Source organism: Procambarus clarkii, chromosome 42, assembly GCF_040958095.1.
Source record: "Procambarus clarkii isolate CNS0578487 chromosome 42, FALCON_Pclarkii_2.0, whole genome shotgun sequence".
Taxonomy (NCBI): domain Eukaryota; kingdom Metazoa; phylum Arthropoda; class Malacostraca; order Decapoda; family Cambaridae; genus Procambarus; species Procambarus clarkii.
The window spans coordinates 22,064,749-22,092,508 of NC_091191.1; the positions used below are offsets into that span (position 1 = coordinate 22,064,749).

A 27,760-nucleotide genomic window follows, 5' to 3' on the forward strand; every position below is an offset into this window, starting at 1 on the left:
CTAAACAACACTTCCACAACCAGATAACACTCTCTAAGGATGGCTTTACACCGTCAACTGATTTAGAAATGGCAAATGAATTTAATAGCTTCATTTCATCGGTTGGTGCTAACCTTGCCAGAAAAATCCCACAGACTCAGACACATATCAACACATATCTCTCAGGCAGTTATCCAAACTCTCTTCTCCTTTCACCAGTCAGCCGGACAGACGTTGTGTCCATCATACACTCACTAAAAACCAAAGCTGGGAACATCAGTGAAATCCCATCCATTGTATACAAGAGCGCCTCCCACGCCACCTATAGCTCTGCTGTTCAACAAATCCCTTGAGTGTCATACCTTCCCTGATATCCTTAAAATAGCAAGAGTAACGCCAGTTCATACAGGAGGAAATCCGACAGACATAAACAATTATAGACCAATATCGAACCTACCCATACTATCAAAAATATTTGAAAAAATTATCTACAAACAGCTCTACTCCTATCTCGTAAAATTCGACATTCTTAGCCCCTGTCAGTTTGGCTTCCGCTCCCAAAAGAGTACCAACGATGCAATTATTAGTCTCCTTGATATAATTTACTCAGCCCTTGACAAAAATGAGTTTGATTGGACTCTTCATTGACCTGAGAAAGGCCTTTGATACTGTTAATCACGATTACCTCTTATGTAAACTCCATCATTATGGAATCCGAGGCCATGCACTGGACTATATCCAATCCTACCTTAGTGATAGACACCAATGTGTAGCCATCAATAATATAACCTCTCCCATTCTACCAATAACCGTTGGAGTGCCACAGGGCAGCATCTTGGGACCTCTTCTATTTCTTATATACATCAATGATCTGCCTAATGTCTCTAACATTCTGAAACCTATTTTGTTTGCTGATGATACTACCCTCATCTACTCCAACCCCAACCCACATACACTAAATAATGTTGTTAATAATGAATTAAAAAACTCCACTTATGGATGTCAACCAACAAACTAACACTTAACATAGAAAAGACCTACTACATCTTATTTGGAAGCAAATCTACAAATGCAATTCAGCTTCAGATAGACAATGTAAACATTAGTAGTAAAAATGATGGAAAGTTTCTAGGCCTATTCCTAGACAAGAGACTCAACTTCAGCACCCATGTTATAAATTTAAAGTGCTGCTTATGAGTTTAGTTGCTGTTATGGGGAGTATCAAGTATTAAAGAGAAAGGCCAGCAGCTAGAATCAGGAAGTATCAAATTTAGTGGAGATCAGATAATCCCGGCCCCCAATAAGAATACAAACAATATTAATTTAGTGGCTTCAAGAACATATGTCAGCCTAGAGGTTTGATCATTGATCTCCTACACAGGAAGAATGGATACTCCTTTAAAACTAACTTATTTATTAAACCCTCTTAACAACCCCCATATACATTAACAACAATAACAAACTACTTTACCACACTATTTTACTTTAAAAGCCTTGGTCCACATAGGCAGGATACAAGGTTTTACAATTAGGACAAGCTAGGGTAAAATCTACTAGCAAAGAACTTGAAGGCTTGAAGCAGCCTAGGGTAGGTAAGCCCCACGTGGTACCCTAGTCAAAACACAACATCTAGGGATGCCCAAAACACTGGCTTATACTACACAATATCTACCCAAGTCTAGCAAGTAGCACGGGTTAGGTACTTATCTTAGTAGAGTTCAGTAGCTTAAGGTAAGGGAAGGGAGGAGGAGGAGGAGGAGGAGAATCGAGGCAGAGCCCCACAGGAATATATTGATACCACACAACCTGAACAGAGAAGACCAGAGCAGGAGCCTTCAGTCCCTCAGCTCTCTCCAGTTGTTGCCGGGGAGATAACTAACTGATCGCGCAGCTTATAAACATTACAAATCTTCACCGACGTACAATGCTGTTTACTTTACTAGTTCTAATGATAGTTAATAATTAGTTCAACGTATAGTTAATCAACAACAAGCTCAAGAGTCTGAATGCTCTGTGAGAAACAAGATTCGTCTTACGTTTGGCAAGGGCGACGGTAATAAGGCGTAGGGTTTTAAAGAGACCTGATATAAATATTATTGTAATTAAATATCCTTCTCACATGATCCAATTCTATGAATTAATGTAAGGTCAAATTGCTCAAATTTAAAGCTCAAATTGACCTCTGGTTTCCATCTGAGGAACCCAGGGTCGTAACAACCCACATACAACACATAACTAAGAAAGTCTCTAAAACAGTTGGGATACTCTCCAAAATCAGATATTATGTTCCTAACTCTGCTCTCATCTCTCTATATTATGCACTAATCTATCCCTATCTCAATTATGGTATCTGTGCATGCGGTTTATCACTGAAAACCACCTCAAGTCCATCATCACCCAGCAAAAATCTGCTATCAGAATAATAAAACATTCTGCTTTCAGACAACACTCAGCCCCCTTGTTTAACTCCCTTAACATGCTATACATAATCTCACTCCACAAATTCTCTTGTGTAAACTATATTTACAAAACCCTGTTCTTAAATCCAAATCCTGCTCTGAAACTCTCCCTGGACAGATGTAATAGGACCCATTATCACCACACCAGACATAAATATCACTTTGATATCCCCAGAGTCAAACTTAATCTGTGTAAACACTGTGCAAATAAAGGGACCCAGTCTATGGAACTCACTCCCTAATGAATTGAAAAGCTGTCCAACTTTTGCATCATTTAAAAACAAAACTAAAAGTACCTAATTTCATCATCATAGTTTTTTACCTTGTTGTTTTAAAACTGCACTGCATCTATTGCTACCCAATCTCCCAATCTTTATGTACTCAATCCGAACAACTTTACCATTGTGATCATTGCTGTCTTCTTATATGTGCTATTAATTTTGTTTAAATTACCAATCAAGTTGTCAATGTAATCAATCAGAGCTTTAATATACCAATGTGCTTTAATATACTTACTAATCTCTTGCATCTCATTTTTTTTCTTGCAATGTACCTGTTATCATTTTATTAATTCTGCTAGACTTTACCTACTTAAAATTATCTGTTAGATTAAGGACCTGCCCGAAACGGTGCGCGTACTAGTGGCTTTACAAGATTGTAAATACTATGCTATGTATTCTCTAACCCAATGTACCTTCTTGTATATAAATAAATAAATAAATAAATTTCTAGACTGATGCTTAGAAATTATTCTGATGATTTTAGATATTAAGGTCACTATATTATCACCATCTTAGTGCGCCTAGTTCACTATCACCTAACTGGGCCTAGTTCACTATCACCTTAGTGGACCTAATTCACTCTCATCTTAGTGGGCCCAAGCTCACTATCACCTAAACGCACAACGTAACTGGCCCTATTTTCCGCTTGTGTTAGTTTGTAATAAAAATATTTCATCTTGGTATAACGTTTTTTATGACGTATTACAAAGTTGTTACAACTTGTTTGGTTTTAACACGTAGCAACGTCGTTTTTTTTTTTTTTTTAGAACATTGTAGTTTCGTCGTGTGTTTGGCGGGATAGTTCGCCAAGTTCACTATCGTCTTATTCGCCAAGTTCACTATCATCTTAGTGGGTCAAGTTCACTATCACTTTAATTGCCAAGGTGATGCTTTATCGAGAGTTCGACAATTCATATTTTCCAGCCAGGTTGGCCAGAGACATTTCCTTCAAGTCTGGTGCACTCTGTTAACCATAAGATACACATCTCTTAGTTTATTAATACTAATTCAGTAATTGTTTTTTAGATTGTGGACCAGGAGCTCTTGAGTTCAACTTTACTGGGCTTTCCCCTGAGGATGAAGGTCAACGCTACAGGCATAGTGACCTTCAGTCGAACTGGCAAGTTTGAAATGAGCGGTACTCAAAGAATTCTTCTTGAAGGCAAAATCTCACCTTCTGCAGTTATGGCAACGAACGAAATAATCCTGGTTGATGGATATGTTTGTTCTAGTGGAATCAGAAGAACAACAACTCGTTTGGCACGCTCAGATTTCGGGGGGAAGTTTTCACTGGAAAATGGACAGATTGTTGATGTCCAATTTAATGTTCCTGGACAAGAGGTGGCAACAGTGAGCTCGTCGGTGAAAGTTTCACTCTACAAAAATTTGAAAAGGGGCTGGGAAGAGCAGTTGCCAGACTCACCACTCACACCGCAGAAGTATTGCTCACCAGAGAGCTTCAGTACTGTTCTTGGTCTTGAAGTATGCAGGAGTCATAGTTATGGCACTCGTACTGCTTATGGCAAAACTTACCTCAGTGAACCCTATGATACGAAAGTTACAGTTGCCAAGACAGACGCATTTGAACAATATATATTCTCATATAAAAAGATAGACAGTACTGTCACTGCTCTCTTTGACACCCCTGGTTCTTCCATTGACAGAAGAGTATCCTTTCAAGCCGAGGTCAAGCCAGAAAGTGCAGAAGGCTCTATTATAATACCAGGAAAAGGTATCGAAGCGCAATACGAGAATTCTGACGCTTTACAAAAATTAAGTCTTCAGTTTTATAAAAGTTCTAAGCTTGAAGGAGAATTTGAAATTTCTCTTCAAAACATAAAAGAACGAAATTATACTGAATATTCTCCTAAGCTGCACTTATCACTGAATAACTTTGTTGAGATACATGTAAATGGGACTCTGCTAATGGGCCCAGATGTTTTCAAAGTGAAGGCAAGCACCATGACCAGTCTCCAAGCAGAGCCAGCAGAAGTCGAAGGTAATTATCTTATAAATCTCTAATCTCAAGTATGTGTATAGACGATGAATGATTAACGTTGTTCATAATTGAGTGGATGATCGTTTACATATATCTGAAACAGGATAAGTCCAAGGACTGGACCCTGTAGGACTCCACTATTGACGTATCCCCGCTCTGAGACCTCACCCCTCGCAGTGACTCCCTGCCTTCTGTTTCTTTGGTACTACCTTATCCACTGGAGCGCCTTCCCTGTTATTCCTGCCTGCATCTCCAACATATGCACTAGTCTCTTATGAGTACAGTGTCAAAGGCTGTCTAGCAATCTAGAAAGATGCAGTCTGCCCACCCTTCTCTTCTTTGCCTAATTTTTGTCGTCTGGTCATAGAATTCTATTAAACCTGTGAGGCAAGATTTGCCATCCCTAAACCCATGCTGGTATTGGGTTACAAAGTTCTTTTGCTCCAGATGATCTGCTTGTTTTCCTTTCACAGTCTTATCTATTACCGAAGGACATAAGCCTGGAGTTCAGTGCCTCCTGTATATCTCCATTTTTGTAAATCAGGACTACATTAGCCATCTTCCAAATGTTTGGCAGTTCTCTGTGGAGGAATTTGGATTAGGTGAGAAAATCCACAGGAGCCGTGATGAGGATTCGAGTCTATGGGCTAGGTATTCCCAGATACACACTCTACACGACTAAGGCACGACATGGTCAAAACAATGTGAAATCCTGGATCGGCTTCCATGGAAACTTTGGGAATCCACGTGGGTTCAATTGCACTCAACTGCACAAGTGCAATTGTACTCAATTTCACGAGTGCAATTGCAATTCTTTTGACCATGTTGTGGTTTAGTTGTCTAGCTCGTGCGTCTGGGAATACCTGCACATAGGTTCGAATCCTCATCATGGCTCATGATCCATGAAAATCCATGGCTCATGGATTTTCTCATTGATATATCACGTCACTGTGATTTCCCTGTATTGGGTTAGGTTTTTGCTTTATTTGCTATGTCATTTTCATACTATGTTTGTGCCTCTCTTCTCACCCTGAGATATTCATTCCTGTCCCTCCGATATCTTTTTTTGCTCTCTGGTCTCATGTTATTTCTGTAGTTTTTCCATTCTCTTGTACTTCGATGCTTTGCAAGCGTACATGCCTGATTAACAATAGGATCCCCATTTACATTTTTTCCCCTTTTGGACAGACACAGACTTGTCTACTGCCTCCTTACACGTCTGGGTGATGTAGTCCATGTATTGTATGTGCAGCTTTTCTCTGAGTTCTGTTACCTATGACACATTCATTAGGAATTTTCTTATCTCTTCATAGTTTCCCTTCAAGTATGCCAGCCTTTTGTTTTCTCGTACCTTCCTTGAGAGAGTGATTCCCTACTTCTACCAGATACTCAAACATCAATATACTGTGCAGGCGATGAGTTACAATAACGTGGCTGAAGTATGTTGACCAGACCACACACTAGAAAGTGAAGGGACGACGACGTTTCGGTCCGTCCTGGACCATTCTCAAGTCGATTCCAGAATGGACTTGAGAATGGTCCAGGACGGACCGAAACGTCGTCGTCCTTTCACTTTCTAGTGTGTGGTCTGGTCAATCAATATACTGTGATCTGTTATCACGTACATTCCCATGGGGCTTCAAAGTTAATTTCCCTTATGTCTGAATCGATCAAATTGGTTGACCAGGTCAAGTCTCGCTGGTTCGTCATTGCCACTTATTCTTGTAGGTCCCCTGACATGATGGCTTAAAATGTTTCTTCTTACCACTTCCATAGTTAACTCTCCATATTTCTGCACCCCCATGTGGATCTTTCTTCTTCCAGTCTATCTTCTATGATTGACGTCTCCCATAATAAGCAGACAGGATAAATGTTTACAGGCAACAGTCACTGTCTTTTCAATTTTAGTAGTAACTATCATGTTTTTTCTGTCATTTTCTTGCCTGGGTCTTCTGTCATTTTGTGAAGGGTTATATATCACTGCTACTACTATTTCAACCCGTTCTCGCACTTGCTTACAGTCAATATTGGCTTATTTAATAAGTGCATATGTGACACACTAATTGATTGTGAATATTTTAGTTTACCTTGACAAGCTTCATAGAAAACACCAACCTCACCTAACCTTCTTAGTGTGTTAAGATAAGCATCTTATTGCTTCTTATTTACAATTATTACTTAACCTATCAACAGTATAGGTTAAGTAATAATTGTAATTAAGAAGCAATAAGATGCTTATCTTAACATACTAAGAAGGTTAGGTGAGGTCGGTGTTTTCTATGAAGGTTTTTAAGGTAAACTAAAATATTCACAATCAATTAGTATGTCATATATGCACTTATTAAATAAGCCAATATTGATTATAAGCAAGTGCGAGAACGGGTTGACTATTTTTAGTCCTACCATCATCATGGTGCCTGTTATGTAGTTACTGAATGCTTCACAGTAACAGTGTAGTCCTGGGGGAATACTGCATTTGTTATAATACCTGACAATTTCTTTTCAATGAGCACTATTACATCCGAGTTGTCCTCTTGTGCTCTGTCTCTAGGTTCACTTGCTTTGTTTGTAATATCATCTATGTTTGGGTACATTACTTTGAAGTTGACTCTCTTCTGTCCAGTTTTAGTTAGCCTTGGTGTCCCTGGGACAAGGGTGCAGGAAGGATCTGGGATGGAAGGGCAGAGAGGGGCCTCAGATGGGAGGGCAGCGAGGACATGGAATAAAACAGGGAGATCAGGGGATGGAGGAATAAGGGCAACCTAGGATGGGATGGGGGAACAGAGAGGAAATGGTGTGTGGGAACTAGGAGGGCATGGAGTGGGGAACAGGGGAAGCATGGACTGGAGAGGGTTTCTAAGGGTTGGGGTAGCGTAGGTGGTGATTGGGGGAGGAAAATTGTGGTTTGGGATAGTGGTTGGCTTCTGTTACACTCTCTGGGGATTACTGACCTGCCAGTGGAGGGTTTCCTACTCTTCCCTAAAGTTACTAAAGATTCTGAGCCGATGGCTGCATCTCCTCCCATTCCCTTTTCTCTCTCCTTGCATCTCTTGATCCTGCTGCCCTCTCTCTTCCCTCGTCATGTCCCTCTGCAGAAAAACATCCTCGTATTCCCTTACTTGCAGAAGTTTGCTCTTCCTGGATAAGATTGCGTTTTGCTGCCTCATTTGTGAATACTATCTTCATCAGTCGCTTTGTTTCCCTTTTGTAACTACCTAGCCATAAAACTTTCTCTACACTGCTATTAGCATCCACATTTGTAAATTCTCTAGGATCTTTGTCAAAGTTGTTCAGTCCTTCCTTCTCCACTCCATTTCTCCTAGCTGGAGCCTTCCGGTTCATGAACTCCTACCTCACCAGAGCTCTCTTCCTTTCCAACAGCTGACTTGTGCAATTTGCAGCTTCCTGTGAAGGTGTTATCATAACTGCATCATGCAATGATTTCCCAATACTAACATAGCTGCATTCTCAGATAACTTGAGGAATCTTATCATAAACAATAACCTCAACAAAAATCACATAGTTCTGGGAGGTGATTTCAATACTGACCTTGGGCTACAAAATAGCTCTCAAGTAGACTATTTCCTTAACAGTAAGAATTCCTATATGCTCATCCCCACAATCACCAGGCCCACCCGATTCACTCAGACTTCCGCTACTACCCTGGGTTACTTATGGACCAACATAACAGCTCCCCTTACATCAGGTATAATCACTGACAGAACAACTGACCACTATCCTACCTTCCTCGTAGTGAACATGGCCATAACACCACCAGTTAACAAGAAAATTACCTTTAAGTTACACAGTGAAGCAGCAATAAACAATCTCACAAATGTCCTTCACAATATAAACTGGGAATCTGAATTTATCAATACACAGGATATTAATTCCTTAACTAGCCTCTTCCTTTCCAAAATTCTAAGCCTTTACAATACTTATTGTCCTCTCCTCACCAAGCAAGTAACTGGCAACAGGTTAAATAATCCCTGACTCACTAATGGCATACTTAAAGCAATCGACAAGAAACATGAATATGAGAAAATTCTTAGGATTGGCCTAGTTGCAAAATAAGTAGTTAAGAGGTTTACCAGTATAATAAGAAGAGCAAAGCGTTCCTATTACGAGAATAAATTCAAAGAAGCAAAAGGTAACATGAAAAGCACATGGAGAGCCATCTCTAACATCCTAGGAGCTAAACAACATTCACATAACCAGATAATCTCCAAGGATGGTTATACACCTGCAACAGATCTTGAAACAGCAACTGAATTGAATAGCATCTTTCCATCGATTGGTGCTAACCTTGCCCGAAAAATCCCACAGATTCAAGACAGTTGTTACTGTTACCGTTCGTACGCACCGCTCGTAGTATCGGGTACAGTGTTAAGTATAGTCTAGGGACACTGACTGTATCTAAATATGATATACCAGGGTGCCCCGTGATACAGTACAAGAAAGAAAAAAAATATAACACCAGGTTATAAACATAGGCATAAATTATATATATATAGTATAAAATACTTAAACAACTAAAAGCATGTAATATCAATACTATCTAACATGACAATCACTTTGAATAACACTAGTGAATCAATGGTTAAATAATTAAACGGTAATGTTCCTCCAGACAAAAATTATGCTACATTACTACAACAGTACAGAACACTTAACCGAATAGGCTTCCCAGGTGACGTCTCTCAGCTAACTGAGCTCTGTCTCTGACACTGCCCATAATTCTCTCTCCCTCCGCCTTCATCCAGGATGATGGATGGTAATGAAGGACTTTTTAATATTTATAATTATTGAGACCAACAATCGTTCTCAAATGTATAGGAATGCAAACTATAATATAATGGTCACATGCAAATAATATAAGTTACACTGCCACATGCTTAATCACAGGAAATTAACAATAATATGAATAGTAAAAGGTGACATCTGGAACTCCCATAACTGAACAGGTCCAGCATACTAATCCCGAAACTAACAGGTATTAAACGTGACTAGAGCAAGCCTGCTCCTGTTCAACTGTGTTGCCAAGACATATGATACATTTCAAAAAAAAAAAAAATTATATATATATATATATATATATATATATATATATATATATATATATATATATATATATATATATATATATATATATATATATATATATATATACATATACAGATAAATGAAGGAATTGAACTTAATAAGTTTTATCATGAATTTATGTAAGTATCCAACTAGGAATACGTAACAGTTACCACATATCTTTCAGGCAGCTACCCGAACTATCTTCTCCTACTCTCACCAGTCAACCTTACAGATATTGTGTCCATCATTCACTCGCTAAAAACCAAAGCTGGAAACATTAGTGAAATACGATCCATGGTATACAAGAGTGCCTCTCATGCCATTGCACCACCCATAGCATTGCTGTTCAATAAATCCCTAGTGTCATACCTTCCCTGACATCCTTAAAAAAACAAGAATAACGCCAGTTCATAAAGGAGGTAACACGGCAGACATAAATAATTATTGATCCATATCGAATCTACCTATATTATCAAAAATATTTGAAAAAATTATTTACAAACAGCTCTACTCCTATCTCGTAAAATTCAATATACTAAGTCCCTCTCAGTGTGGCTTTCGCTCCCAGAAGAGTAACAATGATGCAAGTGCTAGTCTGCTTGACTTAATCAACTCAGCTCTTGACAAAAGTGAGTTTCCAATTGGGCTCTTCATTGACCTGAGAAAGGCTTTGATACTGTTAACCATAACTACCTCTTACTTAAACTCCACCATTAAGGAATCCGTGGCTTTGCCCTGGACTATATCCGATCCTATCTTAGTGACAGACACCAATATGAAGCCATCAATTATATAACCTCTCCTACTCTACCACTAACCGTAGGGGTGCCACAGGGCAGCATACTAGGACCCCTCCTATTTCTTATATACATCAATGATCTCTCTAATGTCTCTAACATGCTTAAACCGATATTGTTTGCTGATGATACTACTCTCACCCCCAACCCACTCATGTTAAATAATGTTGTAAACAATCAATTAAAAAAAGTCCACTTGTGGATATCAACCAACAAACTCACACTAAACATAGAAAAGACCTACTATATCTTATTTGGAAACAAATCAACAAATGCAATTCAGCTTCAGATAGATAATGTAAACATTAGCAATAAAAATGATGGAAAGTTCCTTGGCCTGTACTTAAACAAGAGACTCAACTTCAGCACCCACATACAATGCATAACTAAAAAGGTTTCTAAAGCAGTTGGTATACTCTCTAAGATAAGAGAGATGTACCCTACTTTGCTCTCCTCTCCCTAAGAGTCTGGAGCCATTCCTGCAAGCAACTGAAGCTGCTCTCTATTATATTATTGGTTGCCATGTTGTTCCTATCAAACTCCTATCTGGGTCTTCTGTCATTTAGTGGAGGGTTGTAAATGATTGTCACTATTATCTTAGGTCCACCCTTTGTCATAGTTCCTGTTATGTAATCTCTGAATCGGTCACAGCCCGGAATTTCCATCTCATCAAAGCTCCAGTCCTTCCTTATCAGCAGGGCCACTCCTCTTCTCCCTTCCCTTTCTTTCCTTACTATATAGTAGTCCTTTGGAAACACTGCGTCTGTTATGACTCCTGACAATTTTGTTTCCGTGAGTCCTATTACATCTGGTTTCTTCCTGCACCCTTTCCGCCAGTTCACTTGCTTTATTGGCAATCCCATCGATGTTTGAGTACATTACCTTGAAGCTCACTTCCTTTATCCATTTTGACTCTCCCTCCCTACAAGTGTAGGAAGTTGTTCCATGGGCATTTCTACTTGGGTAGGTCCTTCCTCTTTTAGGGAAGTTGCCAGGGGTTCAGGGGGAGGTGGGGTGGGGAATAAAGGGCTTAAGTCTTGCCCAGGCCTGCTTGGGACAGGAAGAAGTCCTGAGGGTAGGGAGGCAAGGAGTACTTGGGGTTGGGGGGCAGGGGTTGCTTGGGGTGAGGGCATGCTCGCCTGTGGTGTAGTTAACAAGGGTTTGGGGGGAGGTGGGGCCTAGGTCTTGCCTGGGCTTGCTTGTGGCAGGAAAAAAAACAGAGGATGGGAAGGCAGGGGATACTCAGGGTAAGGGGGAAGGAGGTTCTAAGTGATATGGTTGGCATTGTACTGACCTAATTGTGCTTGCGGGGGTTGAGCGCTGGCTCTTTGGTCCTGCCTCTCAACTGTCAATCAAATGATGTACAGAATCCTGAGCCTACTGGGCTCTATCATATCTACATTTGAAGCTGTGTATGGAGTCAGCCTCTACCACATCACTGCCTAATGCATTCCACCTGTTAACTACTCTGACACTGAAAAAGTTCTTTCTAACGTCCCTGTGGCTCATTTGGGTACTCAGTTTCCACCTGTGTCCCCCTGTTCGCGTACCACCCGTGTTAAACAGGTTATCTTTATCTACCCCTGTCAATTCCTCTGAAAATTTTGTAGGTAGTGATCATGTCTCCCCTTACTCTTCTGTCTTCTAGTGTCGTGAGGTGCATATCTCGCAGCCTTTCTTCGTAACTCATGCCTCATAGTTCTGGGACTAGCCTTTGTGACATATCTCTGAACTTTTTCAAGCTTCACCTTTTGCTTGACAAGGTACGGGTTTCATGCTGGGGCCGCATACTCCAGGATTGGACTTACATATGTGGTATACAAGGTTCTGAATGATTCCTTACACAGGTTCCTGAAGGCAGTTCTGATGTTAGCCAGCCTCGCATACGCCGCAGATGTTATTCTTTTGATATGGGCTTCAGGAGACAGGGTTGGTGTGATATCAACTCCTAGATCTTTCTCTCTGTCCATTTCATGAAGAACTTCATCTCCCATTCTGTATCCTGTGTCTGGCCGCCTGTTTCCATTGCCTAGTTTCATTACCTTACATTTAGTCGGGTTGAACTTCAGTAGCCATTTGTTGGACCAGGTAGGGGCAAGGAGGGATTTGAGCTCGGGGTGGAGGGGAGCCCTATGGGGTGTTGGGCTGGGGGTGGAGGGTGGGGGGGGCCCTATGGGGTGTTGGGCTGGAGGTGGAGGCGGGCCCTATGGGGTGTTGCATTCCCTTCTGGGGTTCCCCACTTCCCTCTGAGAGTGCTGGGATGGAAGCTGATCTCTGGTTCCCTTCCCTCTCCCTACGTCTTTTCCTTGCATCTGCTGCCCTTATTATCTCGCCCCTGGTCATGTCCCTCTGAAGGTATACCTCTCTGTAATTCTTTGTATTTTTCAGTTTGCTCTTCTTTACTAGTATGTTCTCTTTGGTAGCCTCGTTCCTGAATACTACCTTGATCGATCTCTTTTTTGTCTTTGTTGTTCTGGCCAATCCGGAAAAACTGTTTAATGTCTCGTTCAGCCCCTTCCATTCCTATCTCCTTTAATATCCCTGACACTGCTGCTTTGTCTTTAGTCCTCCATTCTTCCCTTGTGATCCCTTCTTGTTCCTTAATACCATCACCACTACAGCTCTTTTCCTTTCCATTAGCTGGCTTGTGCATCTAGCTGCCTCCCATAAGGTTACTGCTTTCATTACAACTTCCTTGACTGTGGACATGGCATTTGGGCTCTTCAGTATTTCAGCAAAGGTGGCACCCATTGTAGGTGTCCCTACTACATCCCCTGTTTCCTGGGCCAGAGTCTGAGGGGGGCCTGTTTTTAGGTTTTGTATCTCCTCATGTGCTGCACTTAGTTCCATCTGCAGTTTACTTATAGTGTCCTTCATGTCCCTCATTTCCTCCCTGAGTTCCTTCCATGGCTGAGCAATAAATTCATGTATGGGTCTTCCTGTTCCTGGAGAGGAACAGGAAGTGTTAGTGTGTGGTGATACTTGTGGCTGTTATGGTAGTGTGTGGTGATACTTGTGGCTGTTATGGTAGTGTGTGGTGATACTTGTGGCTGTTATGGTAGTGTGTGGTGGTACGTGTGGCTGTTATGGTAGTGTGTGGTGATACTTGTGGCTGTTATGGTAGTGTGTGGTGATACTTGTGGCTGTTATGGTAGTGTGTGGTGATACTTGTGGCTGTTATGGTAGTGTGTGGTGATACTTGTGGCTGTTATGGTAGTGTGTGGTGATACTTGTGGCTGCTATCGTTGTGTGTGATGATACTTGTGGCTGTAATGGTAGTGTGTGGTGATACTTGTGGCTGTTATGGTAGTGTGTGGTGATACTTGTGGCTGTTATGGTAGTGTGTGGTAATATGTGTGGCTGTTATGGTAGTGTGTGGTGATACTTGTGGCTGTTATGGTAGTGTGTGGTGATACTTGTGGCTGCTATCGTTGTGTGTGGTGATACTTGTGGCTGTAATGGTAGTGTGTGGTGATACTTGTGGCTGTTATGGTAGTGTGTGGTGATACTTGTGGCTGTTATGGTAGTGTGTGGTGATACTTGTGGCTGTTATGGTAGTGTGTGGTGATACTTGTGGCTGTTATGGTAGTGTGTGGTGATACTTGTGGCTGTTATGGTAGTGTGTGGTAATATGTGTGGCTGTTATGGTAGTGTGTGGTGATACTTGTGGCTGCTATCGTTGTGTGTGGTGATACTTGTGGCTGTCATGGTAGTGTGTGGTGATACTTGTGGCTGTTATGGTAGTGTGTGGTGATACTTGTGGCTGTTATGGTAGTGTGTGGTGATACTTGTGGCTGTTATGGTAGTGTGTGGTGATACTTGTGGCTGTTATGGTAGTGTGTGGTGGTACTTGTGGCTGTTATGGTAGTGTGTGGTGATACTTGTGGCTGTTATGGTAGTGTGTGGTGATACTTGTGGCTGTTATGGTAGTGTGTGGTGATACTTGTGGCTGCTATCGTTGTGTGTGGTGATACTTGTGGCTGTAATGGTAGTGTGTGGTGATACTTGTGGCTGTTATGGTAGTGTGTGGTGATACTTGTGGCTGTTATGGTAGTGTGTGGTGATACTTGTGGCTGTTATGGTAGTGTGTGGTGATACTTGTGGCTGTTATGGTAGTGTGTGGTAATATGTGTGGCTGTTATGGTAGTGTGTGGTGATACTTGTGGCTGCTATCGTTGTGTGTGGTGATACTTGTGGCTGTTATGGTAGTGTGTGGTGATACTTGTGGCTGTTATGGTAGTGTGTGGTGGTACGTGTGGCTGTTATGGTAGTGTGTGGTGATACTTGTGGCTGTTATGGTAGTGTGTGGTGATACTTGTGGCTGTTATGGTAGTGTGTGGTGGTACTTGTGGCTGTTATGGTAGTGTGTGGTGATACTTGTGGCTGTTATGGTAGTGTGTGGTGGTACGTGTGGCTGTTATGGCAGTGTGTGGTGGTACGTGTGGCTGTTATGGTAGTGTGTGGTGGTACGTGTGGCTGTTATGGTAGTGTGTGGTGGTACTTGTGGCTGTTATGGCAGTGTGTGGTGGTACGTGTGGCTGTTATGGTAGTGTGTGGTGGTACGTGTGGCTGTTATGGTAGTGTGTGGTGGTACGTGTGGCTGTTATGGTAGTGTGTGGTGGTACGTGTGGCTGTTATGGTAGTGTGTGGTGATACTTGTGGCTGTTATGGTAGTGTGTGGTGATACTTGTGGCTGCTATCGTTGTGTGTGGTGATACTTGTGGCTGTTATGGTAGTGTGTGGTGATACTTGTGGCTGTTATGGTAGTGTGTGGTGATACTTGTGGCTGTTATGGTAGTGTGTGGTGGTACGTGTGGCTGTTATGGTAGTGTGTGGTGGTACGTGTGGCTGTTATGGTAGTGTGTGGTGATACTTGTGGCTGTTATGGTAGTGTGTGGTGGTACGTGTGGCTGTTATGGTAGTGTGTGGTGGTACGTGTGGCTGTTATGGTAGTGTGTGGTGATACTTGTGGCTGTTATGGTAGTGTGTGGTGGTACGTGTGGCTGTTATGGCAGTGTGTGGTGGTACGTGTGGCTGTTATGGTAGTGTGTGGTGGTACGTGTGGCTGTTATGGTAGTGTGTGGTGGTACTTGTGGCTGTTATGGCAGTGTGTGGTGGTACGTGTGGCTGTTATGGTAGTGTGTGGTGGTACGTGTGGCTGTTATGGTAGTGTGTGGTGGTACGTGTGGCTGTTATGGTAGTGTGTGGTGGTACGTGTGGCTGTTATGGTAGTGTGTGGTGGTACGTGTGGCTGTTATGGTAGTGTGTGGTGGTACTTGTGGCTGTTATGGTAGTGTGTGGTGGTACTTGTGGCTCATGGGGCTATTATTCTAGAGTGATGATGCTCGGGCTATTGTGGAGTAGCGTGAAGACTTAATAGGTGTACAGTTTGGGTTAGATTTACAGGCGAACATAATGGAGGGAAACGTGAGCTGACATTATGGTGAGATATTGTGAAGGACTACACGTGATGGACCACAAGGTGAGGGACCATACACGGTAAAGTTAATTAAGTATTATAGGGTGTAGTAAAGAGCACCAGCTGGAGTGTAATTGGTGTTTATGGCTTATGGCAGTGTAATTAAAATTATCCTCGGGCGGGTCAATGTGTCTTCCGCAGCTTCCTTCATTCTTGTATGTATAATGGTTTAAGGCGCTCATTCACATCCAACAATCCAAGATTTATATAAATGTTACACTTGTCGTTAGTGTTTGTAGGGTAGGATCCTATGGGATGGTTTTTTAATATATATATATTTAAACCAAAGATAGGTAAGATAATTATCAGGAGAAAGCACCAAGCCATTAGACTGTATAGCACTTGGAAGAGATAAGGATTTAGGATAGGACAAGGGGGGGGGAGGAATGGTGCCCAACCACTTGGACGGTCGGGCATTGGGCGCTAACTTGCAAGAAGTGAGACCGTCGCTCTACCGTCCAGCCCAAGTGGTTTTTAAATCAAAATATTTTAAGCTAAGTTCCAGACTTTTGATAAACTTATAATAAACCCTTTCAATACTTGTATATCATTTTACCAAGCAATGTATATTCAAGGTAATATTAGCTATTTATGACATCCATTGTAATAAAATCTCATACATTACTGACTATTTATAATATACATTTGCTGCAAACTTTGGAAAGTTCGAAACAGTAGTAACAGTTTATAATTTACAATGTTTTTTTTGGACAGCATCATGGGAGCGCCGCGACGGGCGTCACGCAGCAGCGGCCAAGATCACTCTGGGCCAGAGCTTCACCTCCACGAGGGCCAGCCTCCTCGTCAGCCCCGAGCACCTGGTGGTGGAGGCGACGTGTGACTACGGCCACGACCTGGCCACCTCTCACTCGCTCTCCCTCACACTCAACTCCTCCCTCGTCCTGGAGAGTGGGGTCACCACCTCTCGCGGGTATTTAGCATTCAAGGTTAGCCATTATATTGACATTTCTTGTAAATATTATGCATAGTAAGGCATTGAAATTTGTTGTAAATATTATGCACAGTAAGGCATTGACATTTGTTGTAAATATTTTGCGTTGTAAGGCATTATATTGAAATTTGTTTTAAATATTATGAATAGTAAAACTTTATGTTGATAGATGCTGTAATATTATGTTCAGTAGTTTTCTTTATTTTTTTAACTAAAAGTCTTAAATACTCATTAAGAAAGTCATTCTAACATGGAGAGTTTCTTATGTTGCAGTCAAGTCAAGCTGAAGCCATGATGGATCTGAGCTATCAACACCGGCCAGGATTCGCAGAAGCAAACTCCAATATTACAATCCTCGGTACTCAGGTACACAAATACATCAGTATGATTTAACCTATCACTCAGTGCCACAACAATGATTGAACTACTGCAAACACTCAAGAAGGGGAACAATGATGGAGGGACGTTAATTCAGTATTTACAGCGCTGATCCCATTCCGATCAACTAGGGCCATGCAGGTCCAGTCAACTAGGGTGATGCAAGCCCGATCAGCTAGGTCATACTGACCCGATCAGCAAGGTTCACTCAGGCCCAACTATAGGGTCATGTTGGCCTAACCAACTAGGGCTAGGCAGTTAGGTCAGGTGTTAGTACCCGAACCCGCCTCTGGTCATAGACTCCAACTAAAATATGAACTGTTACTTCTGTAACAGTTCGTCCAATGTTTGAAATATAAAATCGATATTTAAGATCGATATAAAATCGATAAAATCAAATATTAAAATATTTGGGACTGGCACAGGGATAGGATCTAGTTCTCGGACCCGCCTCTAGCCATCGGCCTCGGTTAACCATTGTTGTTTCCTTACAAGTCACTTAATTCCCCTGAATTTTAAAACCCGTTACACATGGAGAGAAGACCATCACTAGGCTCTAGTTCTAGGCCCCGCCTCTATCCACCAAATGCCGTTTTCATTATATCGTTTCAACATCCATCATTAAATTTCTTCGAAATTTAAAACCAACACATTTGTACTTGTAACCTATGCTAGACTCTAGTTCTTGGTTCCCAATTTCGTTGCTCTACTTGTTTCTTAAAGCATACATTCCCACCCTAACCTAAGCTATCCCAGTATAACTCAGCGTAATCTAGGCTGGCATATATCCATCTAGTTACATTTTACTTACATCTTGTTCCACGAGGCTTCACCTTGTGGAATCATGTCTAATGTATTGTTGATGCACGAGGCTTGACCTCGTTGAACCACGTCTGATGTATTATTGTTCAATGAGGCTTCATCTTGTTGAACCATGTCTGATGTATTGTTAACTAAGGGATTTCATTGAAATATTATCCTATAAATATGATAAAGGAAGTTAGGAGAGAAGAGGGAACATAGATGGACACTCGTGTGGCGTAGTGGGAGCACTGGAACAGGAACGGTTGTGAGTCCCACACCAATGTGGTTCACCCTACTGTGAGCCGGTTCTTACAGAACACCGCATTAAGGTTGGAGTAGCCGGTAGACCGACGGTCTTGCTTCATGCAGATCGGCGTTCAATCCCCGACCGTCCAAGTGGTTGGGCACGATTCCTTCCCCCCGTCCCATCCCAAATACTTATCCTGATATCCAAGTGCTCTATAGTCGCAATGGCTTGGCACCTTTTGATAGTTCCCTTCCATTCACCCACACTTATAGTAAGTAACTGTGGGCGTAAAATTAAACATCTTACGCCCACAGCCTTATACACCAATCTTACTGACAATACTTCCAACAAAAGCCCATCACTGATGGCCCAGTTATATGAAAATAGTACAAATATTTTAGTCGGGGAACCTACATATTCCTCTTTCTTAAATTATAATATAGATATTAACTATAAGCAAGCTTCTCCAAGTTGTCTTACATATCAAATGCGCCCAGACATGTATTTTCACAGTTTGATCATTTATCTATAATAAAACAGTTTCAAAACTTTAAAACGCCTTAAGTGTATACGTTCACTGTACACAATAATGTTAGTTTACTATATCAGTTAAATTATTTCAAGTTTTGTGATCAATATAATCAATGTCTCATTAGCACACTGTTATTTGCGAACACATCAAGACACACTCTCACTCACAAACATAAAACGATCTCAAAAATTCACAAGGACACCTTCACTTAATCATCTTATCCGGACCTTATCCAGCTTTATGTAGGTAGTTACCCGACTCAGCACACTAACCCAAGTTTAACAATGCCTTAGATGTGATTGCACAAAGCGAAGCCTCGTGGAACAGATGCGGGTAAAATGGAACATGAAGATAGGTGATGAATGGGTCATGTGAATAAATTATTAGATAAATGGGTAATAATTAGAGATAGGGTATAGATGGAAGAGAGCAGAAGTATTGTCTGACAGATAAGAACTGAAGTAAGAAAGCTGTGACTATTTCCTACCTGTTTCCATGTACAAGATTCCCGTCAAGTATCCCTAGCATGATAGGTGAGCAGTCCTGTAATAATATAGAAAAAAGATTAACTTGATCATTTTAATCATTTAATATATATGGTTCCAGAAGGCTTTACGTCGTGGAACAGTTACGGGTAAATTAGGAAATGATTGACGTGAATTTTTTTTATATTAGAATATTACAACGTTAAACACTACAAGAGGCGTGGTTCATCGTGGCTTCACCTCATGTCATATAGGTACTGTTAAAATGTAACTAGATGGATATGTACTCAGCTCGTCTTCCTAAGATTCCCAACGTCAAGAAACTGTCATACTAAAGTGCCCTTACCCTAACCTACCAGAGGACCCACCAACAGAAAACGGGACAGTATGTCAATTTCGCAATCTGCTACCATTTTCCAGTACCAACATTTTTTGCCCTTTGGTAAAGTATGCATAAAAATGCGATGCTCTATTAGATGGACGGGTTGATGTGGTAGTCTAGGTCATGTAGCACTGAGTTAGACTAGGATAGGTTAGGTGGGAATGTACACCTTCCAAAATAGCTAGGAGATGGCGCTGAGTCGACGAACCAAAGTTTAGCATAGGTACAAGTGTGTTGTTTTATATATCTAGGATATTAAACGATGGGCCTTGAAACAATAAACTGAAGACGACATTTAGTAGTAAGAGACCTAGAACTAGAGCCTAGCAAAGATGTCTCCATGTGTGATGTGTTAAATTTCGCTGCAGTTGAGTGATTGGTAACGACTACAATGTTGAATCGGAGCCCGTGGCTCGAGGCGGGTCTGAGAATTATATAGGGCTTATCACTTGGCTCCATCACATGTGTACTGGTTGTAAACTTCTTAAATAAACAAACAAATGATTGCAAACGGATGAACGTCTAGGATTAGAGGCGGGGTTCACGAACTAATGCCCGAACTTGCCGAAATTTAACTGTTATAAAGTAGGCCAGAATAACCCGGTCTCCGAACTGCTGATGTGCATGAGATCTGAAAAACCCACGACTACAACTCCGTACCATGGCTTGCGTGCCTCATTTGTATAAAATAGTTGGTATCTGAAGTCACTCCAGATAATCTGCGGTGCCAAATCCCAAACATTGTCTCATTTGCATAAAGTAGTACGGGTTCCTTAGTCATTTCCCCTACTGAGAGAACTCGCTGGATTCCTCGCTTCATGTGGTCTTAGTAGTATTTATGCTTGAAGAAATATTCTTAAGCCATTTTCAAGCACAATGCATAACATTGCAATACGCATGATGCTACTTATACCTCAACATGGTAGTCATGAGCTGGTATTATTTTGTCATTTCAGTGTAATAATTAGGAAGCTCAACTTGATGGTAGTTATCAATATAGACAGAATTTTTTTTTTCATCTGTACAGAGTATCCCATTATTCGAGTGTGTATATTGTAACATAATATAAATATAGAGACAGTTTGACTGCTGGTGTAGGAAAGTAAAATGTTTAACTTCTCATAAAATTACAATTTAATAGTGATAATGTTTACTGGGAAAAAATCTAAATATTGTCAGTCTTGGAGGAATAATTAAGGACGTAATATGAGGCAGATGAGCTCGAGGTTGGTGGCGAGGGACCTGGAGGAGGGAGACTCCAGAGACCTGGAACTGAGCCTCAGCTTCGTCAGTCCACAGTGGCCACAAGACTACCTGGGCCGGCTCATATACAAGGTCAGTAATGGTCACCTGCTCGTCCTGGGGGTATACAACCATTACGTTTACACGGCTTCTCCCAACCCCTTGGGCTGGACGGTAGAGCGACGGTCTCGCTTCATGCAGGTCGGCGTTCAATCAACGATGGCCAAGTGGTTGGACACCATTCCTTCCTCCACATCCCATCCCAAATCCTTATCCTGATCCCTTCCAAGTGCTATATAGTCGTAATGGCTTGGCGCTTTCTGATAACCTAACTCTCTCTCTCTCTCACTCTCTCTCTCTGTCTCTCTCTGTCTCTCTCTCTCTCACTCTCTCTCTCTGTCTCTCTCTCTCTCTCTCTCTCTCTCTCTCTCTCTCTCTCTCTCTCTCTCTCTCTCTCTCTCTCTCTCTCTCTCTCTCTCTCTCTCTCTCTCTCTCTCTCTCTCTCTCTCTCTCTCTCTCTCTCTCTCTCTCTCTCTCTCTCTCTCTCTGTCTCTCTCTCTCTCACTCTCTCTCTCTGTCTCTCTCTCTCTCTCTCTCTCTCTCTCTCTCTCTCTCTCTCTCTCTCTCTCTCTCTCTCTCTCTCTCTCTCTCTCTCTCTCTCTCTCTCTCTCTCTCTCTCTCTCTGTCTCTCTCTCTCCCTCTCTCTCTCTCTGTCTCTCTCTCTCTCTGTCTCTCTCTGTCTCTCTCTCTCTCTCTCTCTCTCTCTCTCTCTCTCTCTCTCTCTCTCTCTCTCTCTCTCTCTCTCTCTCTCTCTCTCTCTCTCTCTCTCTCTCTGCTCTGTCTCTCTCTGTCTCTCTCTGTCTCTTTGTCTCTCTCTGTCTCTTTGTCTCTCTGTCTCTGTCTCTCTCTCTCTCTCTCTCTCTCTCTCTCTCTCTCTCTCTCTCTCTCTCTCTCTCTCTCTCTCTCTCTCTCTCTCTCTCTCTCTCTCTCTCTCTCTCTCATATATATATATATATATATATGACAATGTCAGACCACGAAGGAAAAATGAAACAGGAAATTTCCTTAAGTACTTTCGTATATTAAATACATCTTCAGAAGGTCCACATCTTCAGAAGGTCGTATTTAATATACGAAAGTACTTAAGGAAATTTCCTGTTTCATTTTTCCTTCGTGGTCTGACATTGTCACATTCTTAATCACGTGTTTATTTTCGTGATATACACACACATATATATATATATATATATATATATATATATATATATATATATATATATATATATATATATATATATTATATATATAAATATATATATATATATATATATATATATATATATATATATTATATATATATAAATATATATATATATATATATATATATATATATATATATATATATATATATATATATATATATATATATATGTCGTACCTAGTAGCCAGAACGCACTTCTCGGCCTACTATGGAAGGCCCGATTTGCCTAGTAAGCCAAGTTTTCCTGAATTAATATATTTTCTCTAATTTTTTTCTTATGAAATGATAAAGCTACCCATTTCATTATGTATGAGGGCAATTTTTTTTTATTGGAGTTAAAATTAACGTAGATATTTGACCGAACCTAACCAACCCTACCTAACCTAACCTAACCTATCTTTATAGGTTAGGTTAGGTTAGGTAGCCGAAAAAGTTAGGTTAGGTTAGGTTAGGTAGTCGAAAAACAATTAATTCTTGAAAACTTGGCTTATTAGGCAAATCGGGCCTTGCATAGTAGGCTGAGAAGTGCGTTCTGGCTACTAGGTACGACATATATATATATGAATGAAAACTCACACCCCAGAAGTGACTCGAACCCATACTCCCAGGAGCAACGCAACTGGTAACTACAGGGCGCCATAATCCACTTGACCATCACGGCCGTCAAAAGGAAGTGATAGCCAAGGCTATTTGAGCCACTTCCCCGACGGCAACTCGGATGGTAATCTTGGGCATAGCATTTCACCAAATCACCTCATTCTTTGGGGCACACGTGAGGAACACAAATGCGAACAAGCCTGAATGGTCCCCAGGACTATATGCGAATGAAAACTCACACCCCAGAAGTGACTCTAACCCATACTCCCAGGAGCAACGCAACTGGTAACTACAGGGCGCCTTAATCCACTTGACCATCACGGCCGTCAAAAGGAAGTGATAGCCAAGGCTATTTGAGCCACTTCCCCGACGGCAACTCGGATGGTAATTTTGGGCATAGCATTTCACCAAATCACCTCATTCTTTGGGGCACACGTGAGGAACACAAATGCGAACAAGCCTGAATGGTCCCCAGGACTATATGGTCAAGTGGATTAAGGCGCCCTGTAGTTACCAGTTGCGTTGCTCGTGGGAGTATGGGTTCGAGTCACTTCTGGGGTGTGAGTTTTCATTCACATATAGTCCTGGGGACCATTCAGGCTTGTTTTACAATTTTACAAAAACACAAGTGTGGGTTATTATTCAAAATAATAATAATAATAATAATAATAATAATAATTATTATTATTATAGTAATAATATTAATAATAATGATAATTTTATTTACAAGAAGGAACAATGGGTTTGCTATATTACATAAGATTGGTATTTTTACATTCTTGCAAAGTCACAAAACGCACATAGCGTTTCGGGCAGGTCCTTAATCTAACATATCAGGTATGATGAAAAGGTACATTGTAGCAAAATTTTATATCAACATATAACTACCATATAAGTTGACAAAGGTGATTACACTGGTGAAGACATGTGTCATGAGTACCAATATTTTGGGGATGGGTGGCACAAGGTACAGTGAGAGTTTGAAGCAGAAGGAAGGAAACAATTAGGATGAAATTAGGTACTTTTTGGTTTTTACTTTTGAATACGGCATAGGTTGGAAATTTTGTTAATTTATTAATGAGTTCCATAGACTGCGTCCTTTTATTTGCATGGAGTGTTTGCACAGATTTAGTTTGACTCTGGGTATATCAAAGAGATATTTATTTCTGGTGTAGTACTAGATCATGGGTTCTATTACACCTATCAAAGAAAAGTTTCAGATCAAGATTAACATTTAGAAACAAGGTTTTGTTTATGTAAATAGCACATGAGAATGTGTGGAGTGAGTGTATGTTTAGCATGTAAGTGTATCTTGAGGGACTTAAACAGAGGTGCTGACTGTTATCTGAAGAAAGAGTTTGTTATAGTTCTGAGAGCAGATTGTTTGTTGAGTGATGATAAGCTTGAGGTAATTTGCAGTGGATGAACCCCATGCACACATATCGTATGTAAGATAAGGATAGATTAGCGAGTAGTATAATGAGAGGAGAGCAGAGTGGGGGAATATAATGTCTGATTTTAGAGAGTAAACCGACCGTTTTTATACTTTTTTGGATATGTGTTGTGTAACTAAATTTTAAATTAGTAAATTTTCACAAAATAGAATAATAAATGTCGTAAAAATATAAAGTTGACAGGCGTTATTTATGGAGATAATTATGCAGGAATCGGATAATGCCCTCCAAGCTGAAGTCGAGGTCAACCTTGGGTCACTGGTGGCCTCCAAGATGTCGGTGAGTTACCTGCTGGAAGACGATCCGTTCCACATGCTCGCTGGATTCCATATTCAGCTTAATGACTATATGATCCAGGCTGCCTACAACATTGACCTCAGCAAAGATGATCAAGCTCTGATTCTAGTGAGTATTCTAATGGTATTTACACATTATGCAAGGAGCGGATCAGTATTACTGATTGGCAAATGTTGAGGATTACATGATCCTCAATATTATTGTAAATTAGGATTAGTCACCTGCCAAAGCAGACTTTATAATTTCTGTTCTCATTATTTCCCCCTGTCCCACTGTCATGGGAGGAATTCTCACAAATGACAAAAATTACCACCAAAAGATACTCAAATAATAATTTACATTCACCATATGTTGCATCCAACACAGTGCAGCATCATACGGTATCATCCGTCAAACTGCAGCAAAACACCCACGGCATCACTCCTGCTTCATGCTGGATTAGGTTATGGATGCCCAGGTTATGGGGTGGTCGGCATTACTACCGACTCTCCCACTCTGGAAGTATGCATCATGAAGGCTTGTGTGTCAGTACTCTGCACCTCCCGGTTCCTCAGTCTTTATGTTAGGCTCAAACCCTTCTTTATCCTCTCATGATTGATGGTGTTGGTATTGTCTTTCGTACTTAACGAGATTCTACAACCCACCTTACTTAAACTTATAAATAGTTGACTTATATTCACTACACAAATTGTATGTCTTAACTTTTAGTGTTAATATTCATTTATTTATTTTTTTCTCAAGCTCAATCTTCAAAATATATTTCCAATATACTATTCCAAACATTCCATCATCAACTTCCCATTTACTCACATTTGTGAGGTCATGTTGTGTGAAGTCAAACATTCACCTTTCTTAGTGTTTCAAAGAAATGCTCTCTGAAATATTGAATTACAGATTCACATTTTCTTACAACTTTACCTGCGTATTTAATGTGTATAATTATTTGCAGTTATATATCGCCTTAAAAAGTTGGTATTACTATAATAAATGTGGCTTGATAATGTTTTAGGTTCTTTGAATGCCTTTCTGGCTATTAAATACTTTCACAAGCCAATCCTTTGGTTACAGAAATGAAATATTAGTTGTATTTTGTTTAGTAAACACAAACAAGTTAAGTTTTCTTGGGTACAGCAAAATCTGAAATTCAGTCATGCCCTTTATTCTCGAATCCTTTCAATCAGCAATTCTTTCACAGATTTCTTCTCAATAATTAAGCCTTATTTACACCTTGAAGGGAAAATGGGTAGTTTTATCTAATGATAAACTCTGCACAGTCCGAGCTGAGGCTTCCTATTGGCTTCCCTCATGTCAACTGAACCGAAAATGGAAACCTCACTAGCATATTTGTGTCTTCTTGAGATCTTGAGATGATTTCAGGGCTTAGCGCCCCTGCGGCCCTGTCCTCGACCAGGCCTTTTTTTGTTACACCCCCCAGAAAGCAGCCCATAGCAGCTGTCTAACTCCCAGGTACCTATTTACTGCTAGGTGAACAGGGACATCATGGGTGAAAGAAACGCTGCCCATTTGTTTCCGCCTCCACCGGGCATCAAACCCTGAATATTAGGACTACGAATCCCGAGCGCTGTCTGCCAAGCTGTCAGGCCCCTATAGGTCTTGACATACCAAGTTGCCCAAGTTGTGTGGTACTTGGCATACCAAGTTGCCCAAGTTGTGTGGTACTTGGCATACCAAGTTGCCCAAGTTGTGTGGTACTTGGCATACCAAGTTGCCCAAGTTGTGTGGTACTTGGTATACCAAGTTGCCCAAGTTGTGTGGTACTTGGTATACCAAGTTGGCCAAGTTGTGTGGTACTTGGTATACCAAGTTGGCCAAGTTGTGTGGTACTTGGCATACCAAGTTGTCCAAGTTGTGTGGTACTTGGTATACCAAGTTGTCCAAGTTGTGTGGTACTTGGTATACCAAGTTGTCCAAGTTGTGTGGTACTTGGTATACCAAGTTGGCCAAGTTGTGTGGTACTTGGCATACCAAGTTGGCCAAGTTGTGTAGTACTTGGCATACCAAGTTGTCCAAGTTGTGTGGTACTTGTTATACCAAGTTGTCCAAGTTGTGTGGTACTTGGTATACCAAGTTGTCCAAGTTGTGTGGTACTTGGCATACCAAGTTGTCCAAGTTGTGTGGTACTTGTTATACCAAGTTGCCCAAGTTGTGTGGTACTTGGCATACCAAGTTGCCCAAGTTGTGTGGTACTTGGTATACCAAGTTGTCCAAGTTGTGTGGTACTTGGCATACCAAGTTGCCCAAGTTGTGTGGTACTTGGTATACCAAGTTGTCCAAGTTGTGTGGTACTTGGTATACCAAGTTGTCCAAGTTGTGTGGTACTTGTTATACCAAGTTGTCCAAGTTGTGTGGTACTTGGCATACCAAGTTGCCCAAGTTGTGTGGTACTTGGCATACCAAGTTGCCCAAGTTGTGTGGTACTTGGCATACCAAGTTGTCCAAGTTGTGTGGTTCCACTCACAGTTAAACCTTTTCTTACTGAATGGTAAGATTTCCAAGATAACTGAAAATTATATTTCTGTTGATTCCCTTAAATTATATATCATCAGGTACACTCCACAGTAACTCGAACCTCTCTTTATATATCTTTGTTTATGTTTTACTGCTCATGTGTATACAGTATTAAGATATATGGAAGAACCAGTTGTTTGCCTTTAACTTGGATGGTGCAGTGTAGCAACAGTGGCTTCATACTTCATATAATTGTGCATAAAGTGTAGAATTTGATACTATTTCTAAAATCTATCTGTTTTACTTAATATTTTCCGCACAATGTAGAGCCTATAATTTTGACTATACAAAATAATGGATGAGGTTAGATAATGAAATAATTACATTTTTTTACCCTATATTTTAACTCTAAATTTTGTAAACATTTAAAATTTTCACAAACAAATTATATCACATACAAAGATTAAAACAGTAAAAGGGTATACATTTTTGTTAATCATGTAACCTTTTTGTATATAAAATGATTAATGTCATACAGAACACACACACACACACAGAGGGTCGTCCCTTCTTCCTCACC

At 40.8% G+C, this 27,760-nt stretch overlaps 1 protein-coding gene across 1 annotated transcript in view; it reads left to right on the forward strand.

Annotated features, from left to right (window-relative positions):
* The window catches only part of LOC123770248 (uncharacterized), a 327,397-nt gene that overhangs the window by 154,316 nt on the left and 145,321 nt on the right, over positions 1-27,760 (forward strand). The window contains exons 18-22 of the mRNA XM_069339624.1: positions 3,746-4,718; positions 16,794-17,026; positions 17,305-17,397; positions 21,075-21,194; positions 24,625-24,819. Of these exons, the coding sequence (XP_069195725.1) occupies positions 3,746-4,718; positions 16,794-17,026; positions 17,305-17,397; positions 21,075-21,194; positions 24,625-24,819 (1,614 nt within the window). The remainder of the gene's footprint in view (positions 1-3,745; positions 4,719-16,793; positions 17,027-17,304; positions 17,398-21,074; positions 21,195-24,624; positions 24,820-27,760) is intronic.